This window comes from Globicephala melas, chromosome 6, assembly GCF_963455315.2.
Source record: "Globicephala melas chromosome 6, mGloMel1.2, whole genome shotgun sequence".
NCBI lineage: Eukaryota > Metazoa > Chordata > Mammalia > Artiodactyla > Delphinidae > Globicephala > Globicephala melas.
In genome coordinates this window covers 65197869-65220775 of record NC_083319.1, presented here as the reverse complement: position 1 = coordinate 65220775, position 22907 = coordinate 65197869, and the positions used below count along the sequence as shown (strand labels likewise).

The window sequence follows — 22907 nt, the reverse complement described above, 5'->3', positions numbered from 1 at the left end:
AAATCCATAACGCTCGGTTTAAATCTTGATACATGAGCACTTTTTATAAAGATAACGATGTGGGAATTAAAGCTTTTAACAAGTTCAAATGCTTTTAAAGGATCACCTGAAAGTCTGTGTTCAGTGTATGTTACCATTCAGGTTTCCCTGGTCAAACTACCCTCTCCTTGGAGAGTCCTAACCACACCATACCTCTCTCACTCCCACCACCACTCACGCTGTTGCCATCTTCTTGTATTTTCTTCACAGCCATTATCATTATCTAAATTCACCTTAGATAGTTGTTCACTTTTTTACTGCCTGTCCGCACCCTTCCACCAACCACACATTTAAGGATGTGAGCTCCACAGGGCAGAGACCTCCTTCAGCTTGCTCACCCATCACACAGAGGAGTGCTTGGCATTCAGTAGCTTCTCAATAGGTATTTGCTGAATAAAAGAATATCTATTCATATATAAACACCTGCCAATAAAACTCTGCACAACTTTTACAATATCATGACTGCATCTGCTCTGCAATAACTGACAGTTCTAGAGAGGGGCCATCTCTTAAGGGGTATGGAATCCAGGACAGGACATACTTGTATTATCTCCTGTGCAAAACTCGTAAACAAACAAAAATTAGTTACAACAAATGGCAAGAGGCACCTTGATCTTGAGGTACAAAGAACAGAAATGTTTCACAAATGGTAGGTAACCTGAGAAATATATGTGGAAAACTAAAGGAAACCACGCAGGTCTCTTAATCACACTAAGTGTATATAAATCTATTTAAGACTGACAACTTTCCCACTGTTGAAAAGAATTTGAGGTGTCAACTTTTTAACATCCCTCTATTTGCTAATGGCACAGCACTTCTCTGGGTCTTGTGAACAAGTATTTTTGTACTTCTTCTACCTTTTACTTGTTATTCTGTTTTAAATTACCACTCCTTGCCATCAGAACATTCTGTTCTTTGCAATCTACTTGGCCTCTATAAATGAAGATCCCCGTCATTTTGCAGGACTTCTTCCCACTCTTCCAAAATTTCTCCTTTACCTAAAAACTTAGCTAATGTTAGACTTTCTCTTGTCCATATATCCCTCCCAGAGACTGGCGCAATTCTGTTCACTCTTCTGTGACTAAATAGGGTCAAACAAGTACAGCAATGCAGAATAAGAAACAGATAGTGTGTGAAAGCAGTTGTAGGGAGCTAATAAACCAAAAACAATAAAAAGATCATGGGAGTTAGCTATTGAAGTACAACTGTCAGTAGATGATCATGGGAGTTAGCTATTAAAGAACACCTGTCAGTAGATGAACATGATATTCCAAAACAGTGCAGGTACTAAATCACTTTTGGTGGGCAGGATGTGTCCCTTTATGTTACAATTTTAGATGAACTATAAGAAGCTATTTTGTTTGCCTCCTGTATACTTTGCCTGAAATAAATGAAAGATGATGGTTGCAGGCACACTCCCTGATTTTTAAAGAGGAAAACAGCATCATTTTCCCATCTATTCTGTTTTTAGTAAAACGATCCTTTATTAACATAGCTGGATATGAACATTAACCACTTTAGTGAAGTGGTTAAAAGTTTGCGTTTTGGAGTCAGAATACCGAGGTTCAAATCCTGTCATTTCCACATACTAACTGTGTGACTTTCGGCAAGTTACTTAGCTGTTCTGTGCCCTACATTTCCTCATCTGTTAAAAAAAAACAAACAATGGATAATAATATTATTGAATTATTATTGATATGAGAGGACTAAATGAATCAATACCTTAAAGTGCTTAGGGGCAGTGCCTGATACATGTTCAATATGATCCTTAAATGTTAGAAATCATCACTTTATAACTTTATACTACATAGCCGGATGTCAAATATAAAAATTACATACATCATTCCTTCAATTATTATTTCAATTAATCCTATTTTTATTTCTACACTTCAGTGGAAGAAATTCACACTAAACATTTCTTGGAACACGTTCTTTGCTCTTGCTGCGAGCCAGTTACTCAACCAAAGTTTATTTGCCATAGCAGTTAACCATCCTAACTACAGCTTAATCATTTTCTTTCTTAATCATTTCTTTCAGTCACAGTATACATTTTAACAGGGCTATAAGCTCTGCTGACACAATCAGTACTCCTTTAAGCATCTGGAATAAATCTTTTTTTTCAATGTTTTTTGAGATGATTTTAATGATGCTGTGCTTTTTATTTAATTGACACACAACACTGCTTAAGTTTAAGATGTACAATGTATTCATTTGATACACTTCTAACTTGCAAAACAATTACCACTGCAGCCCTAGCTAGCTCTATTAAGTCACATAATGATTACTTCTTTTTTGTGGTGAGAACATTTGAGTTCTAGTCTCTTAGCAAATTTGAAATGTAGAATACATTACTGTTGGGGAATTTTAGAAGGGAATTTTTCTAAAGAAAAAGAAATTCTATTAATGGGATTTGATTATTTGAAAAAGGAAACATAATAAAAAGTTAAGGAAAACAAACATATATATTTGCCCTGTGATATTTTATATACATATGTATATCATACATATTTTATATCAGAGGAGAACTCACCAAAGCCATAGTTTTTAAATCATATATACTTACTGACTGCTTAACTTCATTTAACTGCATCTGAAGACCCTGGGTTTTGTCAAGCTCCTTCTTCAGTTCATTCACATTTCGTTTCAGTTCTGTGACCTCTAAGCGTAGTGAGCGGCGCTCCACTTCTGCTGTGTGCAGTCTTTGTGTAAATCCAAATATTTGCTTCTGTAATGATGCTGTGCTTTTCTATTGTCAAGTAAGAGCAATTTTACAAAAAGTCACTTCAGATTTACTAGTAAGTCCATAGCAATGGTCATTTTACCAAATTAAATGTAACTTAGGTTATACAGAAAACAATACCAGCTCTTACTAAAACTTAAAGTGAAGGCTTTATTTTTTTATGTGACCAATAATTTGCCTTATATGAAATGAAAAATGAAGAAAAGAAATAATCTAGATGGCTAGAAAACAGAAAAGGTAATTGTTTATGTCTCACACAATTCTGCTGCAGTATACTCGTACAGAACAGTTAATTCAGAACTCGTGCCAGAACTTTTGTATTTTGCTATTACGGACACTTATTTGGAAGTTCTTTTATTTATCATATTAAACTATTACATGAAATCTAAAAGAAATCTACATACACTTGTGTACAACTAATATAAACTACAAACAAATTTGATTCGGAATTAAATTTACAAGTCCTAAAATCCCTATTTAATGAAATTGCATACATACCAAAATGGGCATGTGGCCACATAGACCGTATTTCAGGGCCAGTGTGTTTACTTTATGAAGTCCACGGGCCAGCCTCTGAACCAGGGAATCTTTTTCCACATATCTAATACTCCTGCTCCTGTGCAAAGGTATACTGTCCATTGCCAGATTAATTTTATCCATGAGTTTTGCAAAAGAACTCTTGGCTGCTCCTATAAGCAAATGTCCACAAATTCTGGAATTTGGATCTTCAAAGAAAAAGAGCACAGAAAAATAAGAATTGTCTCTTGTTCATTTCACAACACTGCCAGTCACAACACAATGAAAATATTTTCTCAGTTATATCATTCCCACCCACCTGTAGTAATCCATTCAAGAAGTCCCCGCCTATATCAACTTTCACTATGTAAGAAATAGCCCACCTACTAAATAATGTATCTAAAGAAAATCTGCATATATTCACAGTATGTCATTCATACTGAACACTATGACACTAAAAAATCATCATCACTCCTTTCTTTGTTTTAAAACCTAACAAATTCATTTTCTATTTACAACTACTGAAGCTTATTACTTTAATGTCACACTATTTATATTCTCAGACAAGAAAATATAACTTACCTTATTCCAAGGCAATTAACATTTTACAACTACAATTACTCATTTCCCCGTAGGATTTTGGTAATCATCCCTCTCATATAATGGACTTAAGGTCCCAGCATATCCAACATGGCCTGCTTACTGCTAGATTCATCAGGTCTGTAATTAATAACTGTATTTAATGTTGATAAATAAAATTGTCAGTGTTCTTTCTACTAATTGGTATTCCAAATAATGGTTAATAGGTTTATTTATGCCTTAATAAAAGTCGTGTAATTTAGTTTTTCCTCTGCTAGGCATGTCTTAATCTGTCATTACTTGTGTTACGATACTATCCACGTAAAATGATGAACACGGAGAGACTCTTTAAATTCTGTAGTATACCATTCTACATTTCAAGAACCTCTGCTGTTGGGAGTTAGCTTAAATCTTGTCTTTATATCATAAGCACAAAAAGCATATTTGGCCAGTTTTATGCAAGAGAAAAATGTTCCACAATTCTAAGAACACATGGTTCGACACTGAAGAGCAGCACTGACTGAGAAGGTCAACGCCAATAAACCATCAGTGGTTTTCTATGTCAGAAAAAACCATCTCACGTAAGCTAGATAAAAGCTCATTGTTCTAGAAAATTTTCAGGAATACAAAAATAATGAAGTTTTCACAGATAAAGAGCCTTTAGAAGCAAAAGTCGACTATAATCAAATTTTAATGAATAGTGGTTTTTTACTATATCACAGCAATGTGTTGTGTAGACACTAACCACTCTGAGAGGTGAAATTAAGTGGCAGTATAATTCCATGAGGCATTCCTTTGAATTTTTAACAAGTGGGAAAGAGGCATACACTCTAAGTTACTGACTGCTACTCTCAATGAATTACAGAAAGAGCACAAAGCATAATTTTATGCTTTGATGAATAAGAAGTATTTTTACGATATACTTCACATTATACAGTATAGAGTACAATTAATTCAATATTAAATAAATGAATAAAAAAATCCTCTAGTGACATAGTTGTAGAATTATTTGTATAATGATACAGAAGAGAAAAAATGTCACTAAAATTCCTCATGTCTAAACTTGTCTAGACTAGTTAAAATGTTTGACTTGTTACATTTAACAAATTCTTGTTTATGCTAAATACATTTGTTAATCACTTTTCCCCTATCTAATAGCATATCTTTCAAGAAAGAAGAGGACTCTATGGTCTGCAACTACCTTTTCCAATAGAAGGGGCAATAGTGCACATCTAAGGTTAAAATCTTCAAAACAAATTCACAGAGAATTGTTTCGACCAGTAGTTCTAAACCTGTGAATTACAGATCTTGAGGCAGGGGGGAGGGGAGGTTGAAAAGTTATTATAAGAGTTCCACCACTTTCAACTGCAGTATTGCCATTTGACCTTTATTTAGCCCTAAAAAAATGTGTAGCATGAATAATATATGCTTATGATGTTGTTAGTAATAAAATTAAAAGTCCTTCGAAACATTGCAGAAGTCAACTGCTGCTAAAAATACAACTATCGTGTGGGATGAGCAGTCTACAATGTGATTTCTTATTAAAATGGAATCCTCACACTCAGATTGAGAAACATGCCTTTAATGAAAAAAAGGGAATAGTGAGTAATTATTTAATTAATATGTATGTAAATATGTCATTATTTAATTTAATAATAATGTGAGTCATGAATATAATAATAATGTCTAATGGTAATAATAATGTTAGAAATGTTAATCACGAGTAATGTTAACTGCATTAAAATTCGACTCAGTTCTAGACAGTTGGGAACATTTTCTCATCCTTGACACCTCCATCTTTCTTGCCATCTCCCTCACATCCAATCACATCACATTTCTACCATCTATTCAATTTTTTCTGTGATCATGGCATTGTCTCACCTATGTTCTTACAAGGGTCTCCCTACTCTTCTCCAGTCATTTCCCCTCTTCAATCCATCCTCCACTGTAGAAAAAATGACTTCTAAAACACAAATAGGATCTTGTCACAACCCCTGTTTAAGCTTCAGTGAGTCTCTTCAGATCTGGGAATAAATTTCAAACTCCTTAAACATGGCTCATAAGGTCCTACATGATCTGATCCCTGCATACTTTTCCAGGAGCATCTTTCACTATTATACCTTTCATGTATAACTCCTTTCAAGTGACCCCAACACATCACAATCTTAGAGCACTCTTCTGAGCAAAAAAATGCCTGTGGCTTCAAAGAGCTGTAATTTGAAAATATGAATCAGTTTTCAAACTTGGGAGCCAATCATTAAGGTAAGATTCAAAACCGTGTTCTATCTAAAGATGAAACTAAAAATACTACGAAAAAAAGCCCAAAATATTATTTTCAAAAAGTAATGAGAATGTCTTACCATATTTTAAAACTTCAAGAAATACACATGAAAAGGGCAGTATGATACTGATACCAGAAGAGACAGGAAGACTAATGGAATTGACTGGAGAGACGGGAAATAGATCCAAGTACGTATAATAAATATATACTAAATGGCATATCTTAATTCACTAGGTAAAAGACAGATGATGGAATTAAAACGTATTGGGGCTAGCTGGTCATCCATACACAAATAAATATTATTAATTTCCTCACTACTTCTCTGAAAATAATTCCAGATAAAATCCAAGATTTAATGTAAAAATCAAAAATACTAGACTAAAATATGAGCAACACCACCTGCGGTGAGGCTAGCCTTTCTAAATAAATCACCAAAAGAAAAACTATAAAGTAAATGATTAATAATGTTAATCATATAAAAATGCACAAACAGAATTAAAATACAAACTGGAAAAATTATTTACACTATATGGCGAAGTGCTAATATGTGTGATACACAAGTTCTTATAATTCTATAAGAAACAAACACACACCCATATATGAACATAATGAGACAATGTGTAAAAGAATATGAATGGGTGTAGAACAAATGAAAAGATTTGCAACCAGTCAAAATTACAAATAAGGAATGATATAGTTTCTTTTGCCTTTCAAATTGACAAAAATAAAAAAGACGGTTAAAACTTCGTGCACCAAAGGCATTATGAGAAAGCCAGAACTCTCAGTAGTGTTCATAGGAGTGTAATGCAAAGCAACTTTTACAAAAGGCAGACTGGCAATACTTTCCAAACGTAAAATACGCAAACTCATTTCTGAGGAGTTTAGCCAAGGAAATAACTGCACAAGTATAAAATGATTTTATGTACAAACATGTTAATTACAGCATAGTTTTTTATAATATTAATTAAAATAGTAAAAAAATATGAAAAAATGCCAATATCCATCAACAGGGAATTTTCAGAGTAAACTATATAAACAATGAAATAGTATATGATCAAATACAATTAATGACGTACACCTACCTTATTGACATGGAAAGACATTTAGTATCCAGTGAGTAGAAAAAAAATTATGATGAGGCATGATTGTATGACTCCCTCATATAAAACTGGGTGTGTTTGTATGTATACCTGTAGGTACACATGTCTGGGAGATTTGTAGAAATCATTAAAGTGTTAAGAATGATTGGGGATGGCCTTTTGGGTGATTTTTATTTCTTCTGTGCAGGTTTCTATACTGTGTGAAGTTTTTATACCAAGCATAAATTTAATTATCCTCTAGATAATTTTAAAAAAGCATAAACGCTTTTCCAGAAATAACAAAACTATTTTAAAAAGCACTGTATACTGTCTTCCTCATTCATTCATTAAACAGCTAGCTATAGGGCAACTCATATGCATGAAGGCACTGTGTTAGGCAATGTGGAGAGGAGATCTATAACACTGATTAAGAATCAGTAGCTCCTGTTTCTATCAGCGTTATTTATAAATAATACTATAGATACAAATGCCCAATAATAGAACTACTCAAAAACATATCTTGACTTAGACAAATGGTATTTAGGGGAATGATTATCAAAAGCAGGGGTTCTTGGACTTCCCTGGTGGTGCAGTGGTTAAGAATCCACCTGCCAATGCAGGGGACACGGATTCGAACCCTGGTCCGGGAAAATCCCACATGCCGCGGAGCAACTAAGCCCATGCGCCACAACTACTGAGCCTGCACTCTAGAGCCCACGTGCCACAACTACTGAAGCCCGTGTGCCTGGAGCCCATGCTCCGCAACAAGAGAAGCCACCACAATGAGAAGCCCGCGCACCACAAGGAAGAGTAGCCCCTGCTCACTGTAACTAGAGAAAAGCCTGCATGCAGCAACAAAGAACCAACACAGCCATAAATAAATAAATAAATAAATAGTATCCGGTTTTTTTAAAAAAAGCAGGGGTTCTTGCTCATTTTTTGTCCCGTGTATACCCTCGATAGCCTAGTAAAACCTATGGATCCCCTTCTTAGCATAATACTTTTAAACATGTTAAGTCAAAATATGTAGGGTTACAAAGGAAGCAAATTTTATTAAAATGCAGTTTTCAAACTATTTTAAGTTTTATTATAAATATATTATGCATAAGACAATACATTTAAAATACAGACTGAAATTTTTTTAAAAGACATAGCATAGGGCTTCCCTGGTGGCGCAGTAGTTGAGAGTCCACCTGCCGATGCAGGGGACACGGGTTCGTGCCCCGGTCTGGGAAGATCCCACATGCTGCAGAGCGGCTGGGCCCGTGAGCCATGGCCACTGAGCCTGCGCGTCCGGAGCCCGTGCTCCGCAACGGGAGAGGCCACAACTGTGAGAGGCCCGTGTACAGCAAAAAAAAAAAAAAAAAAAAAAAAAGACATAGCATAGTGAAAGTCGTTGCTTAGCCAAACTAAGAATATTGAACTATGAAGTGATCTTTATGAAGGCATCAAACATGTCATGCTGGACATCAAATATTTTTATTTTTTTATATTTAGAAGTGATTAAAATCCTGATCCACAAATATATACTGCTGCAAATGTAATTAAAGTTCCTATAGTTCACTTTACAAGGTATAGGTAGGCATCTCTCAAAAAATACTAGAGTACTCCAAGACTCTTAAATTCTTAACATACACACACTACTATATATAAAATAGACAACCAACAAGGACCAACTGTATAGCACAGGGAACTACACTCAGTATTTTGTAATAACCTATAAGGGAAAAGAATATATATATATATATATATACAAAAAACTGAATCAATTTGCTGTACACTTGAAAATAACACAGCATTGTAAATCAACTATACTTAAATAAAAACGTAAAATTTAGGCGCTTCCCTGGTGGCGCAGTGGTTGAGAGTCCACCTGCCGATGTAGGGGACACGGGTTCGTGCCCGGGTCCGGGAAGATCCCACATGCCGCAAAGCGGCTGGGCCCGTGAGCCATGGCCGCTGAGCCTGCGCGTCCGGAGCCTGTACTCCGCAACAGGAGAGGCCACAACAGTGAGAGGCTCGCGTACCGCAAAAAAAAAAAAAAAAAAAAAAAGTAAAATTAAAAAAAAAAGAAAACCTATTGTGGAAAGTTTTTTGTTCAAAAGTCAGTGAGTTCATCTTTGGCTAGGTCAACTTATTCAATACGTTTATGTAAGAAAGAAAAACGATTGTGAATCTATGGTTCAAATTTGATGCTATAAAGACAGAAGGAACTTAAGTAGCACTTTTGAAAGACTTCTAAAGTGTTTCCAGGTGCTTGCAGGTTGCACTTTCAAAGAAATCACAGAATTTTGTACTTAGGGAATACTGGAAAGCAACACAGACATGAAGAATATAGAAGCTCAACTGGATGGATGAACAACTACTAGGTGTACAATCGTCCTGATACATGGCCAGCTACATTGCACCAGCATCCATCTGTACATAGAAGACTGTGATTACATACCATGTATGTGATGAGCCTCATGATTACTGATCATCAAAGATGAGCATAAACAATATCTGAAGATAGCTGCAACAACTGTATTACAACTTGAAAATATCTGTAATTTCTATTAGTAAATAAGTCACCATGCTGCTAATATTATCATGGTCTGTCATCACCATTCATAATTGAAGGAAATGTTCATTAATGGTTAGTGAAACAAGACAATTATTTTCCATCCAAGTCTACAGATGCTCCCCCTCTGAATTCTATCCATGGACCATTTTGAGAAGGGTTCTATGAACCCCAGATTAAGAGATCCCTTATCTAAGGAATATACTACACAATCATAAAACTATATCCTTCAGCCTCTACTTCTCCGTCAACTTAAATAATAAGAAAGCTGCATACCTGGACTACTCTACTCAGAGAACCATAACATAATACGCTCTCAGTTTTCACTGAAGAAAAACATAAGCAACACTAACAAGAAAAAAACTTCTGCATCTTCTATGAAGTAGCCTTTAAAAATATAAACTGTGGGGCTTCCCTGTTGGCGCAGTGGTTGGGGGTCCGCTTGCCGATGCGGGGGGCGCGGGTTCGTGCCCCGGTCCGGGGGGATCTCGCGTGCCGCGGAGCGGCTGGGCCCGTGGGGCATGGCTGCTGGGCCTGCGCGTCCAGAGCCTGTGCTCCACAGCGGGAGAGGCCGCAGCGGTGGGAGGCCCGCGTATCGAAAAAAAAAGATATAAACTGTGAATGTTATTCAATATTTTCAATATGATAATCCATGTAATAAATTCCTCTTAGGGTTTAGTAGCAAAAGAAGTATTAATGGTTTGCTCCGTATGTTTGGAGAAATAAGAAAGCATCTTATATCTGCGGAACAACATGCAGCTCAGTTTAGCTAAACTGAGAATCAGATCAAGAAAGGTCTTGTATACCGAGCTAAAGAGTAGGAAATGAGGAACAATACTGCTGCTTTTACAAAGATATGTGACAAACCAAGCACTGCCAACATGCAATAACTCGTTGAAACCATTACAATAGCCAATGAGATGGTACGATTATTATAGCCATTTAAAATAAGTGCGAGAAAAAGAACAATGAAAAATGGTACATAAAATGACCCAGTCATATTGAAATACACACAAAACAACTTGAAAGAAGTAGACACAAATATTAATCATACTCTCAGGGAGATTACAAGAGCTATCTTACAGTGATATTTTACAAATACCTGTAAGCTGCCATAATTTTTTTTCTGGAACAAGGTGGAGGTTTAAAATATTTTTAAATATACATGTATTATTTTAGAATAGATCTGAGAGGAAATTTTTTCTTTTACAAAAATCTTAAAAAATAATTGTGTCGTTTTGTTAGACAGTATCTGGATATTCAACTAAATCTTCTAAGAAAAGGGTCTTAAAAGTTTTCTACAAACTGCTTATAAGTTGCAAAATATGTTAAAGCCTCATATATGTTTCTTAAAATAATTTTGATTTTGTATATTATTTTAACAAATAAATATATTCTATGAAAATTGTGACACTGGAATTTTACACAGTCATGAACACTTCCAAGGATAAATTATTCATTCAAAAATTGTTCTTAAGACTGATAGGCAAATAAATTTTAATTTAGAAAACAAAACTTCTTTCACATTTTCCATATGCTTGAAAATTCTCAGAATAAAATGTTTGAAAAAATATGGGAAAATGCAAGAATAATAATTTTAAAAGTCACAAAATAAAAGTCAGTAAGTTAAATGTGGCTCAAAATAGACACTAATAGCTCAAGTACTAAAAATGATCCACGGTCAGATTGTACTTATTTCAATTTCAGATATGAGTGAAATTATGTGTATAACAAAATTCTCTAAACTACTTCTTCTCACACTTTACTGTGGTTATAAATCGTCTTGTTAAAATGCAGATTCTGGCTGAATAGCTCTGGAATGGGGTCTGAGACTGTGCATTTCCAACACCCCACAGTTAATGCTGATGCTGCTGGTCGACAACCACACTTGGAGTAACACATCTTTTATTCTTTGTTAGGATTCACTAAAGCCTTTAAGCTTTCAAATATATACTAATAACTACTTATTAATACAAGTATCTTTACTTACTGCTTTGAACTTCCTAATATGAAACCTCAGTGTTGTGCCGAATACAACCTAGATTTCTGAGTTTTACCTGGAAGAGCTGCTATGACCTCTACAAAGTTAACTCAAAGTATACGATGAAAGAAAGCTGTGAGTAGTAATAGCAGGAGCATGTATATTTGAGTCATCTATCCTCTAGATAATTAAAATTCAATTATAATTGAAATGCGTAAATGTGTAAGAAAATGGATGAACATTCTACTCATAACCATCTACTCCTGTATTTGTTCAGAGATATTTCAAAGCAAATCAGCACAATTGTTTCTATCTCGAGAAATTCAGTCTGAACAAGTCATATAAAAATGCTCAGCTATCTATAGGGTTCCTTAGTCCACTCCTATAATGATTGATATCCCAGCCCTTCAGTGGAAGTAACATTCTCCCCTGTTTGAGGTAAATGATCTCTTGCAGGCACACCATTTGGATACCTGGAAGAGGTCATTTATCTCAAGTGGGCAAACACTTTAATGAAAGCAAGAAGGTTGCCACCTGTCCAGTATTTACAGAGAAACATGGAAACTGGGGTCTTTGCCCACTGCCTGTAAATACACCGTCAAAGTTTAAGAAGGCAGCAGTGGCATCTACCTTTAGCAAACACCTCACTTTCTGAGCAATGAATTCAAGCTACCACTATTGAACTTCCAGTTCAAAAAGGGATAAACTAATATACAGGTTCCACTGAAATGTCAGTGCACAAAAAAGAGATAACACAACATTTATTGGACAATTACATATACAAGGGACTTGGCTGAGAAAGTTACATTTACTCCTAATAACTCTATGAGCTAGGAACCACCCTTAGCCAAATTTTACAGATGGATGAAGAAGGATGAAATGATTTTCCCAATGTCACACACATAGTAAGCACTGGAACCCAGATTCAAATCTAGAATTCAGGTTCTTAATCCATATTCTACTGCATATCCAACATGTTTCATTTTCTCTCCTAGACAATTTTAAAACTTTCTCTCCTAATTAGTTAATAGTATAATTCAGAACTTACTCTAAAAAGATAAGCACCTAACTTTTCAAAAGAGTAATTTACTGATTTTTTTTTGAACAATGATAATAGGAGAAGCAATAGTTACTATTTAATATATTAAAAGCTACTACTTGCTATTGCCATACATGTACTAGTTTTCCTGGAGCTAAAAAGAAAAAAGTGAAAATGAATGAGATAATGCCATTTGCAGCAACATGGACGGAGCTAGAGATTATCATGCTAAGCGAAGTAAGTCAGAAAGAGAAAGACAAATACCATACAATATCACTTATATGTAGAATCTAAAATATGATGCAGATGAACTTATTTACAAAATAGAAACAGATTCACAGACATAGAAAACAAACTTATGGTTACCAAAGGGGAAGGGAGGGAGGGATAAGTCAGGAGTTTGCGATTAGCAGATACAGATTACTAGAGATAAACTAGGTAAGCAACAAGGTCCTACTGTATAGCACAGGGAACTATATTCAATATCTTGTAATAAACTACGATGGAAAAGAATATGAAAAAGATTTTATTTATATATATATATATATGAATCACTTTGCTGTACACCAGAAACTAACACAATATTGTAAATAAAAAGAAAAAAAAATATTGTAAGTAAAATATTGTAAATAAAAAGAAACTAACACAATATTGTAAATAAAAAGAAACTAACACAATATTGTAAATAAAAAGAAAAAAATAAAAAGAAATAAAAAGAAAAAATAACGGAATAATATCTGTTGTAACACAATATTTATTTATTGTAAATAAAAAGATGACAATGATGCCATCAATAGGTAGTCCTGACATGTAATATGATTTAAATTTTCAGCAAGTTCTTCAAAAAGACAGAAGGAACAGAGAAGAAAAATCAGAGTTCCAAGAAATATCCTCTTTCATTTCAGAATTTTCACATTTCCTAAATAGACTTTCCCAAGATTTTGCCATTTCAATTTCCCACATGGCTGAAAGAATTAAGATACTATTCATAGTATTAGATGATTCAAGGGACAAGGAATCAATTGCAAATCAAAGCTGAACTGGTATTCTTGATACCTGCCCTATGATGAAAACCTCCTTTTGTAAATTGGTTAAATAGATGAAGGAATGCCCAACTGATATATATTACCCAGACATTACAGTCATTCTCTAGAAGATTATTAACAGAAATAGAGAAAAATCCTCAAAAAGTATGATATTTTTTAAACTATAGCTATGACAGTTTATCATAAGCAAAGCACAGCATCGCTTCTGTGATATTCTTGCTGAAAATGCATAAGCTAAATCTGACCATGAGGAAACAAACAAATCAAAATTAAGGGATATTCTACAAATAACTGGCTTGTAATCTTCAAGGTCACGATGGTCAAGGAAAAACTGAGGAACTCTTCCGTACTGAAGAAGACTAAAGAGACATGACTAAATGCAACACATAATTCTAAACCAGATCCTCTTGCTAAAAATGACGTGGTTGGGACAAATAGGGGAAGTTGAATGGAGTCTGAATGGTAGTAATGTATCAATGTTGGTTTCCTGATGTTGATCATTGCACTCTGGTTACGCAGAAGAATGTCTTTGAAATACATGCTATAATATGAGGGAGTGATGGGGCATCAAGTAAGCAACCTGCTCTCAGACCATTCAGGAAACAGAATTCTCTGTTGTGAACTACTTGCAACTTTTCCATAAGTTTGCGGGTATTTTGGAATAATTTTTAAATGAAGATATTAAAGAGTATGTAGCCTATGATATCATTTACATCATTTGTTAGTCTGCTAGTGGATGGATGAGTAGGTGGCATGAAGGGAGGAAGGAAGGGTGAATGTATAGAGAGAGAAAGAGGGATAAAACAGATTGGAAGAACACATAAGAACACATAAAAATGCTTACATTAACTATCCCTATATGATGGGAAAATACGTTTGTTTTTGTTTTGTTATTGTTCTCTGATTTATTTCTTTTCCAAGTTTTCTGAATTGACCTGTTTTCTTGTATAATGGAGGTAGTAGAAGCGGAAGTAATTTGAAAAAAAAGAACAAACAAAAACAATCCTCTCTACTGCAGATGTTGATTAGCTGATTCATTCCATGCACAAACTCTTCCTTCTCTTTTGTCAGTCTCCAGGTAGTCATCTAGGGAGAATCATGTGACTGACTCAGCTCAGGCCAATGAAACAAGCTCAGGCCAGGCCAATGAAACAACAGCAAAAGTCTGCTGGGGAAGCTTTTAGGAAAGCTTTTGCCTTCCTGATATAAAGTGATATATTCAGCAACACATGTCTTCATATTTTTAACAATTTTGTTGAGATATAATTCACACACAATATAACTTACCCATTTAAAGTGTACAAATCCATGGTTTTTAATATAATCACAGTTATGCAGTCGTCACCACAAGCAATTTTATAAAATTTTAGTCACCCCCAAAAGAAACTCCATATCTATTAGCAGCCACTTCCCATAACCCCAACCCCTCCCCAGCCTTAGGCAGCCCCTAATGTACTTTCTGTCTCTAGATTTGCCTAATCTGCATATTCCAAATAAATGGAATAACATGATATGTGATTTCAAATAAATGGAATCATATTATATACAATCTTTTGTGATGTAGCATATGGCTTTCATGGTTCATCCATGTTGTAGCAAGCATCAGTACTTCATTACTCTTTATGGCCCAATTATATTTTATTGTTTGGATATCTGTCCATTACCCATTTATCAGTTGATGGACATTTGAGTTTGTTTCCATTTCTTGACTATGCATTATGCTGCAGTAAACATTCATGCACAAGTTTTTGTACATATATGTTTTCATTTCTCTTGGATATACACCTAGAAGGGGAATTGCTTGTTCAAATGATAACTCTATGTTTAATATTTTGAGGAAATGCCACTCTTTCCCAAAGCAGCTATAACATTTTTTATTCTCACCAGCAATGTATGAATGTCTTCACATTGTGTCCCTCCCTTCTCCTTCCTGCACAAATACAATCCTGATGCCTAAAAGTAGAGTGACCAGCTTAAAACTAGGAGGCATAAACACGAAGATGCTAATGGCTTAGCAGAAAGACATAGTCTGGATTTCTACCTATCTCCAGACTTACTATTTGGGAGGAAAAAAAAAAACCTTATATGAATAAGCTGCTCTAAGTGGGGGTCTTCTATTAGGTACAAAGAAAGAAAACCTGTGATGCCCCCAAACATCCAATGTCATTATATTCAGAGGAAGAAATTTCTTCCTGATCTTTATACGTATACTAATTTATAACAGAACCATGTTTTAACAAGTTGGAGCTGTATGAGACATGTAAATGGTCTTGAAATTTTAAGATAAACTAATGTATTTTCATTTTATTTACTCTAAATTTTTATGAAATTTCTTCATTATTATTCAGTTAATGCAATAAATCTTAATGAAGACCGATATCTGAACTAAGAAAAGTATGTGAAAGAGTAAACAAAGGCATTCTAAGCACTTTACAAATGAACTCATTTAGTCCTCTAAACTCTGAGCTAGGTAAAACTTACTATTCCCACTCTACAAATAAAGAAACTGGGAAACAGAGTTTAAATAACTTGCCCATGTCATGTGGCTAGCATCAGAGTCAGTATTCAAAGTCAGGCAGAATACCTGCTTAACCCTACACTATGTTGCCTCCACTCTACAGCAATTTAGCAATTTTAGAACAGAAAATTAATCATTAGTAGTCTAAAAATGTATACAGGTAGGCGTGTGTGTATTCATGTTCATTAATGCTAAATGCTACTTTCATGGTGAGATGGGTGGTAAGGGAACAACAATATTTTTTAGCACCCACTATGTACCAGATACCGTACAAAATATTCAACAAGCATTATCTCATTATTTCCTCATAACAATGGGGAAGACGATACCATCTTCATTTATGGGAAAAGAGTGTGAGGCCCAGTAAAGTTAAGTAACTTGCCCAATTTCACACAACTAATAACTAGCAATGCTGAATATAATATCAAGTCTGTCTTGTTCAAAGCAATGCTCTTTCTACTACACAATAATGATTACCTATTTAGATTTTTCAGACACTTAAACTATAAACTCAACATGACTGTATAAACTGTTATGGCTTTACATTTATTACCCTTATCTGTTGATAATCACTCATAGACTTTGAAAATATTTTCCCACCTTTTCTGCTAAAATATCTAAAATTTCTACTAGGATACATTTAAAAATGAAAACACAATTGCCTAGATAATAATACATTAACCCTTCATCATGTTTTGAAAGAATTATTCTATAAGCCCAGCTAGTCACTGGAGAAGATCCACACTGATCATTTTTGTACTAGTTCAGTAACAATTATCTATCTGTCTGGACCATATCCTTTTAGGCTTGCCTAAAAATAAGTTTTCCTGAACTTGCTATTTCCTCAAGCTAGAGGCATATCAGGGTCTAACATCAAAGACAGCTTGCTCCTAGAGATAGGCAAGCACTTAAAACACCACTCTTGGTCTACCTTCTACTTCACAGGTCTTACCTACACATATTTTTATCAGGGTCTGAATAAAAATTTTGTCAATATTTTAACTTAAAAATGTTACAAGGGGCTACTTTTAGAAAATGTGCTCAGGGGAAATCGCTGCCTACTTTCATAAATCAACAATCTGATCCCATGGCAATGATCTACCCTTTCCCCCACTACTTCCCAATATGGTTAGAGTAGACAGTATATTTTATCCATAAGTCAGACCTGCTAGGCATGGATTTACGTTCTCACCTCTTGAATGTCCCTTCTTCCCATTCTATGCTTATTCCCACCTCTACATCTCTGCTTAAGCTATACCCTGCAGCTGAATGCCAGCTCTCCTCTCTAACTTACTGTCATTCTAGGCCCAACTAAATCACTAGTCCCTGAAGCCTTCCCAATACTCATAAGCCCACATTGAGCTTTACCTTCTGCGTATTCTTACATTTAAAGCCTGTACTTTCTCATCCAATCCTTGATTACATTCTGCCTAAGTTGTTCATGAGTTGTCGCTCTTATTCTTATGACCATTATGTATATTTTCTACAAGATCGATCAAGTCACATCTTTTTCTTTCATCTCCTCAAGCATATAGCACAGTGATTAAAAAATGCATTAAATAAAGTAATAATATCAATAAGATTATAGCTTAAGAAACCAATCTACTTTTAGGTCCACATACCTGAAAAAATATGACTAACAAAAATCATCTGTTTATTAAACTAAACCCAAAAATTTATTAAGTTCTTTCAAGGATGTTACAATTTTGCTTTGAAGTTATAATACCAACATTCTTAAAATATATTTATTTGCACTTTTATTTCAGACTCCAAACCCAGTATGTTGAGATTTTGCCGATACATTAAAATATGCATATTTCTTACCAACATTTATGGCCACAACCTAAAAATAATCTTCGGATCATAAGTTTTGTACTATAAGAGCCTAGTTTACATATTTGAAATCACAATACATGATCTATATTTACACAACAGAATTGTCTGAAGAATTAAATGACATCCCAAATTATCATTTCATTAATACTTAGAATATTCCATTATGCAGGCAAGTATTAACAAGTCTACTATACATTTTTTTCTATTAATGTGTCTGAAACGACCATAATTAGTCCAATGACATAGCTTAAGCAGTAGGTAACTGTATGTTACTCTTTAAGTGTGGAGAAATTAGTTTTCATTGAACCTTTCACACAAACATGCCACGCAATCTGAGTCATGAAAAAATAAACTTGCATTTTAGACCTTTGGAAATCACTGGTTATAGGTGGCTTCACACCTAGTGGAAAGGAGCAGACTATTTAAATTAACTCTATTTAAAATTAAATAGAAAAAATAAAAACATGTTGCCAAATGAGGGAGAAAAATTTTCTACTGATTCAGTTATTATTTGGATTTCTAAAGCACATGGCCAGAAACAGAAGAAAGATTAAAATTTGAAAGAATATTACCAGTAGTACTTAATAAAAAAGCTAATGATGAGTTTTCCATAGGAAAAGCATATCACAAAGGAAAAAAAAAGGTGAATGTATTCACCAAGAAGTGTCATTTAATTTCCCCATAAAGACAAAATTAACATCAAAAATTACATTAATTCACTACTTCATTAAATATAGATTTAGTAATCTCTCTGTACCTGAATAAAAGAAAGATAAAAACAAATACATTTTCTTCCTTGAAGGTTTATTAGAATTTGTACCATAAAGAATTTCTGGACATTTTCTTTTTAAATGTATTTTGCAAGGACATAAAAAGGGGAATCATACCTGTTTTACTAACAGCTTCCTGTAACTCAGCCATAGAACTGATTATTGCAGCAAGAAGGTCAGAACTGGTGAGCCAACTGAGAGTTCGCAAACAACGTAACTGCTCCTTTTGATGTTCTGCAAAAACAGAAAAAAATCCATTATGCAATTCTACAAAAATTTATTAAAATCCGTTTAAAAATTATGGCAATATTTAGCTATTTAAGAAGTAGATCAAAATTTGTATGTAGAACTTCACCTAGTGCAGAGAAGTCTACAATAGATGTGAGATTTTATTGACTTTATTTACGGTTCAATTTTTCCATATAAGAGAAGTCAAATAATGTATTTGATCATGAAACAAACAGGCATTTTATTAACTCCTCTCTATAGATAATGGTAACTGACATCATAAAAGAAAAGGGAGAAGGAAATTTTATTTAGCTCTACTTACTTAATAGCTTGCTTTTGAAAAGTTAAAAACTGAAATAATTGTTTCCTCAGAATAGTCAAGCATTCAAAAAAGTTAGCTATAAAACTTACATTAGTTTCATTTTCATTCAATTCTTCAACAGATTTTTAACTCTGATCATTTTATACTAATTCAAAGAAAGTGAAAGTAAATTATGCTAATTAATTTTAAATAGGGCAGAGTTTCTGGATTGACTTTCTTGAAAAATCGCTGTACAAACTTTTCAATTTACTGTCAAAAGAGCATTCAAATATAATAAAGCTAGACAAAGTTGAAATCATATATATTTGCTACTTTCTTTATATTTTAATGTTTATAACAAAACATTAAAGCCTAATTTATAAATACACACTTATTCATACACATATACATATCTACATATGTATGTACATATGTTACATGATTTGACATTGTAAATGATTTTTTTATGTTTTTGCCCAACATATTCACTTCGTATGTCACTTACATTCGACTCAGATTTTTAAAAGCACAAATTATCTTACTTGGAAATTTATGCTTGTCTTTGGGCTCTCCTGTACACACTAACATGCCTATGCCTTCTTTGAAACTCTCCATCCAGGTAAAAAGAGAGGCACACGACTGGCCCAAAATCTTGAGTCTGTTTGCTGCCAAAATTGCAATAACACCTTTCCGGAATACACGTATTAATCCTTTGAATGCTTTTTTCTTCATCTTGGCTTCCTCTTGCTTCTTTTCCTCTACAATTGACAAAGCCTGGGCTAGAGTTCTAACTTCCAATTTTAACAACTCAAAGGTGTTGACCTGCTCCTGGAGAAAATCTCTCTGTGTGGATAAGGCAGATGATCGGCTATACAGAGGATATAAGGCACCAGCCATCAATGCGCAGGCCGCCAGCAAGGATGTTTGTTCCCTTTTAGTCTGTGATAACAAGTTTTTGAAATGTGTGTTTTCAACAACCAATTGTTCATGTGACTTCTCAATACGGTTCAACTTTTCCGTATTTTTTTCAGCAATTTCTTGAAATTTCTATAAGAAAAGTCAAATAATATATTTGATCATGAAACAGGCATTTTATTAACTCCTCTTTTAAAAAAGAAAAACTTTTGCTGACAACTATTTCTTTTTCTTCGAAAGATCTATGTTCTAAAATATCCAAAAAATACATATGATAGAGCAACAGTGGGCCAAACAGCTTAGATCTAAATGTGCACAGTAATTTTTAAATCCCTTATATGGAAGCTTTACACAAAGTAGACCACATACATTTAAAAATACTTTGTAAATTTCCTGTATACTTATGCATAAATACACATATTCAGAAAAAGAAAATTCCTTCTCCTCCATTCCTCAGTAATATGCATTTCCTACTTTTAAACAGAAATCACACCAGCATTAGAGGCTTTTCTATATGTAAAAAGACTTAACCTTTTGTCAAAATAGCAAAGGGTTAAATGAATAATACAATACACAGCATCTGACTATCTGCCATTTACTAGACAAGAGGGGACTGATTCTCAGAGCATACTCTGTTATTTCAGTTTCTTCCTCCCCAAGACAGAAGGCTGTACAAAGTACAGCTCCAGTGCTGGGAGTAAATACTAACTGTGGGCTGGGCCTCAGCAGCTCTCTGGTCCTTTTTTCCTGATCAAGATACTTATAATTCAAAACTTAATATGCAACACACAGAAATTTTAACTGCAGGCACTGGATTTTAATCACTAGAAAATAAACTAGCTCTCCCCATGAAATCTTATACCTAATCATTAAGGAACTGTTGAAATAGAGTAAATTTAGAAGATAACAGATGCCAATTTCTTTTACTGATGCATTTATCATTCGATAAACATTTCCTGATTGCTCACTAAATTCCACACGCTAGGAAAACAGACAAATAAATCAATGATTGTGGTATAATGCTGTGATGGAGCTATGCTAGATTGCCAGAGATGCACAAAAGGATGTTTATACCAAATGACGTTGACCAGCTTTTGGAGGAATATGGCAAAGGACAAGTGGGAGTGAGATGTGTAATAGAAAGAACAAAAAAAAAAAAATCTCAACTCCACCAATAAGGAGGCTAGCCAATAGCTACCCTTGTAATAAAATTTAATCTAATCTAGTCCATGGTGATTTAACAGCTTTAGCTGAATCTTTACTTAACCAAATAAGCTGCCCTGGCTTGTCCACGGACTTCGTTCTTTTTAAAACAGGCCAAGGGAGTTCAATTTGAATAAAGGGGTCAGTCAGAGACAGAGAAAAATCATGCTCTATATAAAGTGAAGTAGTATCTTCATTATGAGAGAATCCTTTTGGGGGCATTAAGGAAAACATTTCTCTTTGTATTATTGGTTCAGGTCACACTCCGTCTGAAATTTAACAATGGTCCTTGGGAAAGATTTACAGTGTCTGATTCAAGAGTTATCCACGAACAACTAGAACAATCAGAGGCATTTCCAAAATTTACATTGGCAGGAAGACTTCAAAGGTGTTCAGACTTAGAGAAAATCATACAAACTCTTAACTACTCTGCAAGATTTGGGTGTCAAAGCCTACCATGGACAATGTTGACAGGAAGTAGCCAAAAGGATTCAAACTTGTCGAAACACATGGCTGAGGAAAGTAACCCCCGGACCAAAACCAGTCCTGAGGCTAGGGGATGAGGTTCCCAAAGGTGCACGGTGAGTAGAAGGAGGCACTCAGAAGTACAGCCCGGAATACAAACGAGTAAAGGAAGTATACAAGAGGCCACTCTCTGATGGATTCAACTTCTTGAATGCTTTCCCTTGGGCAGGAGGGAAATTGGATTTAGTCTTGGTTTTAAATGTTTCTCTGCTATACTTTAATTTCCTTTATTTACTCCAACTATTCTCTGAAGTCTGATCCAGCCGTACCTGTGGTGGTACTGTGAGAAATAAAGGAATGGGGAAATAAGGGAATTGTAGCTTGCTCCAACCACATCTCTACTGATAGCCAAGTTGTGGCAGCAGTAGTTTATCAATGGGCCTGTGCCCCAGAGCTCCATATAAAGACCACTAGTAAAGGTCATGGTGTTCCACTGGGAGCAGCTGGAAGATGGAAGAAACTCTGAGAGCCAAGTAGACGGCTTAGAAGCAGATGTACAACAGCCTTTATGAAAAGGGAAAACTGACACAAGTTACAGCTAGAAAAAGCAGGAAGACTAGCATATAGCAAAGGAAGAGCCAGAAAACAGAGTAATGTGTTCTAAGGAAGTACAAATAATTCAGAATGTCTGAAGAGGAAAATGATGGAAATTTGACAAGTCTGTAGATAATAAATGATTAAGCTAAAGAATTTAAACTTTACCCAGAAAGCTATGAGAAACCATAAAAACTTGGGACAGTTGCTAAGCTTT

The 22907-nt window shown here is 34.6% G+C and overlaps 1 protein-coding gene across 9 annotated transcripts in view; it reads right to left on the bottom strand.

Moving 5' to 3' along the window:
• CCDC171 (coiled-coil domain containing 171) overlaps positions 1-22907 on the bottom strand; it is a 362751-nt gene that overhangs the window by 154691 nt on the left and 185153 nt on the right. For all 9 annotated transcript variants that reach the window (XM_060300955.1, XM_030840654.2, XM_060300958.1 and 6 more), the window contains 4 exons: positions 20056-20560; positions 19102-19218; positions 3278-3504; positions 2603-2785 (listed from right to left, as the gene is read on the bottom strand). In XM_060300955.1, coding sequence (XP_060156938.1) covers positions 2603-2785; positions 3278-3504; positions 19102-19218; positions 20056-20560 — 1032 coding nt within the window. The remainder of the gene's footprint in view (positions 1-2602; positions 2786-3277; positions 3505-19101; positions 19219-20055; positions 20561-22907) is intronic.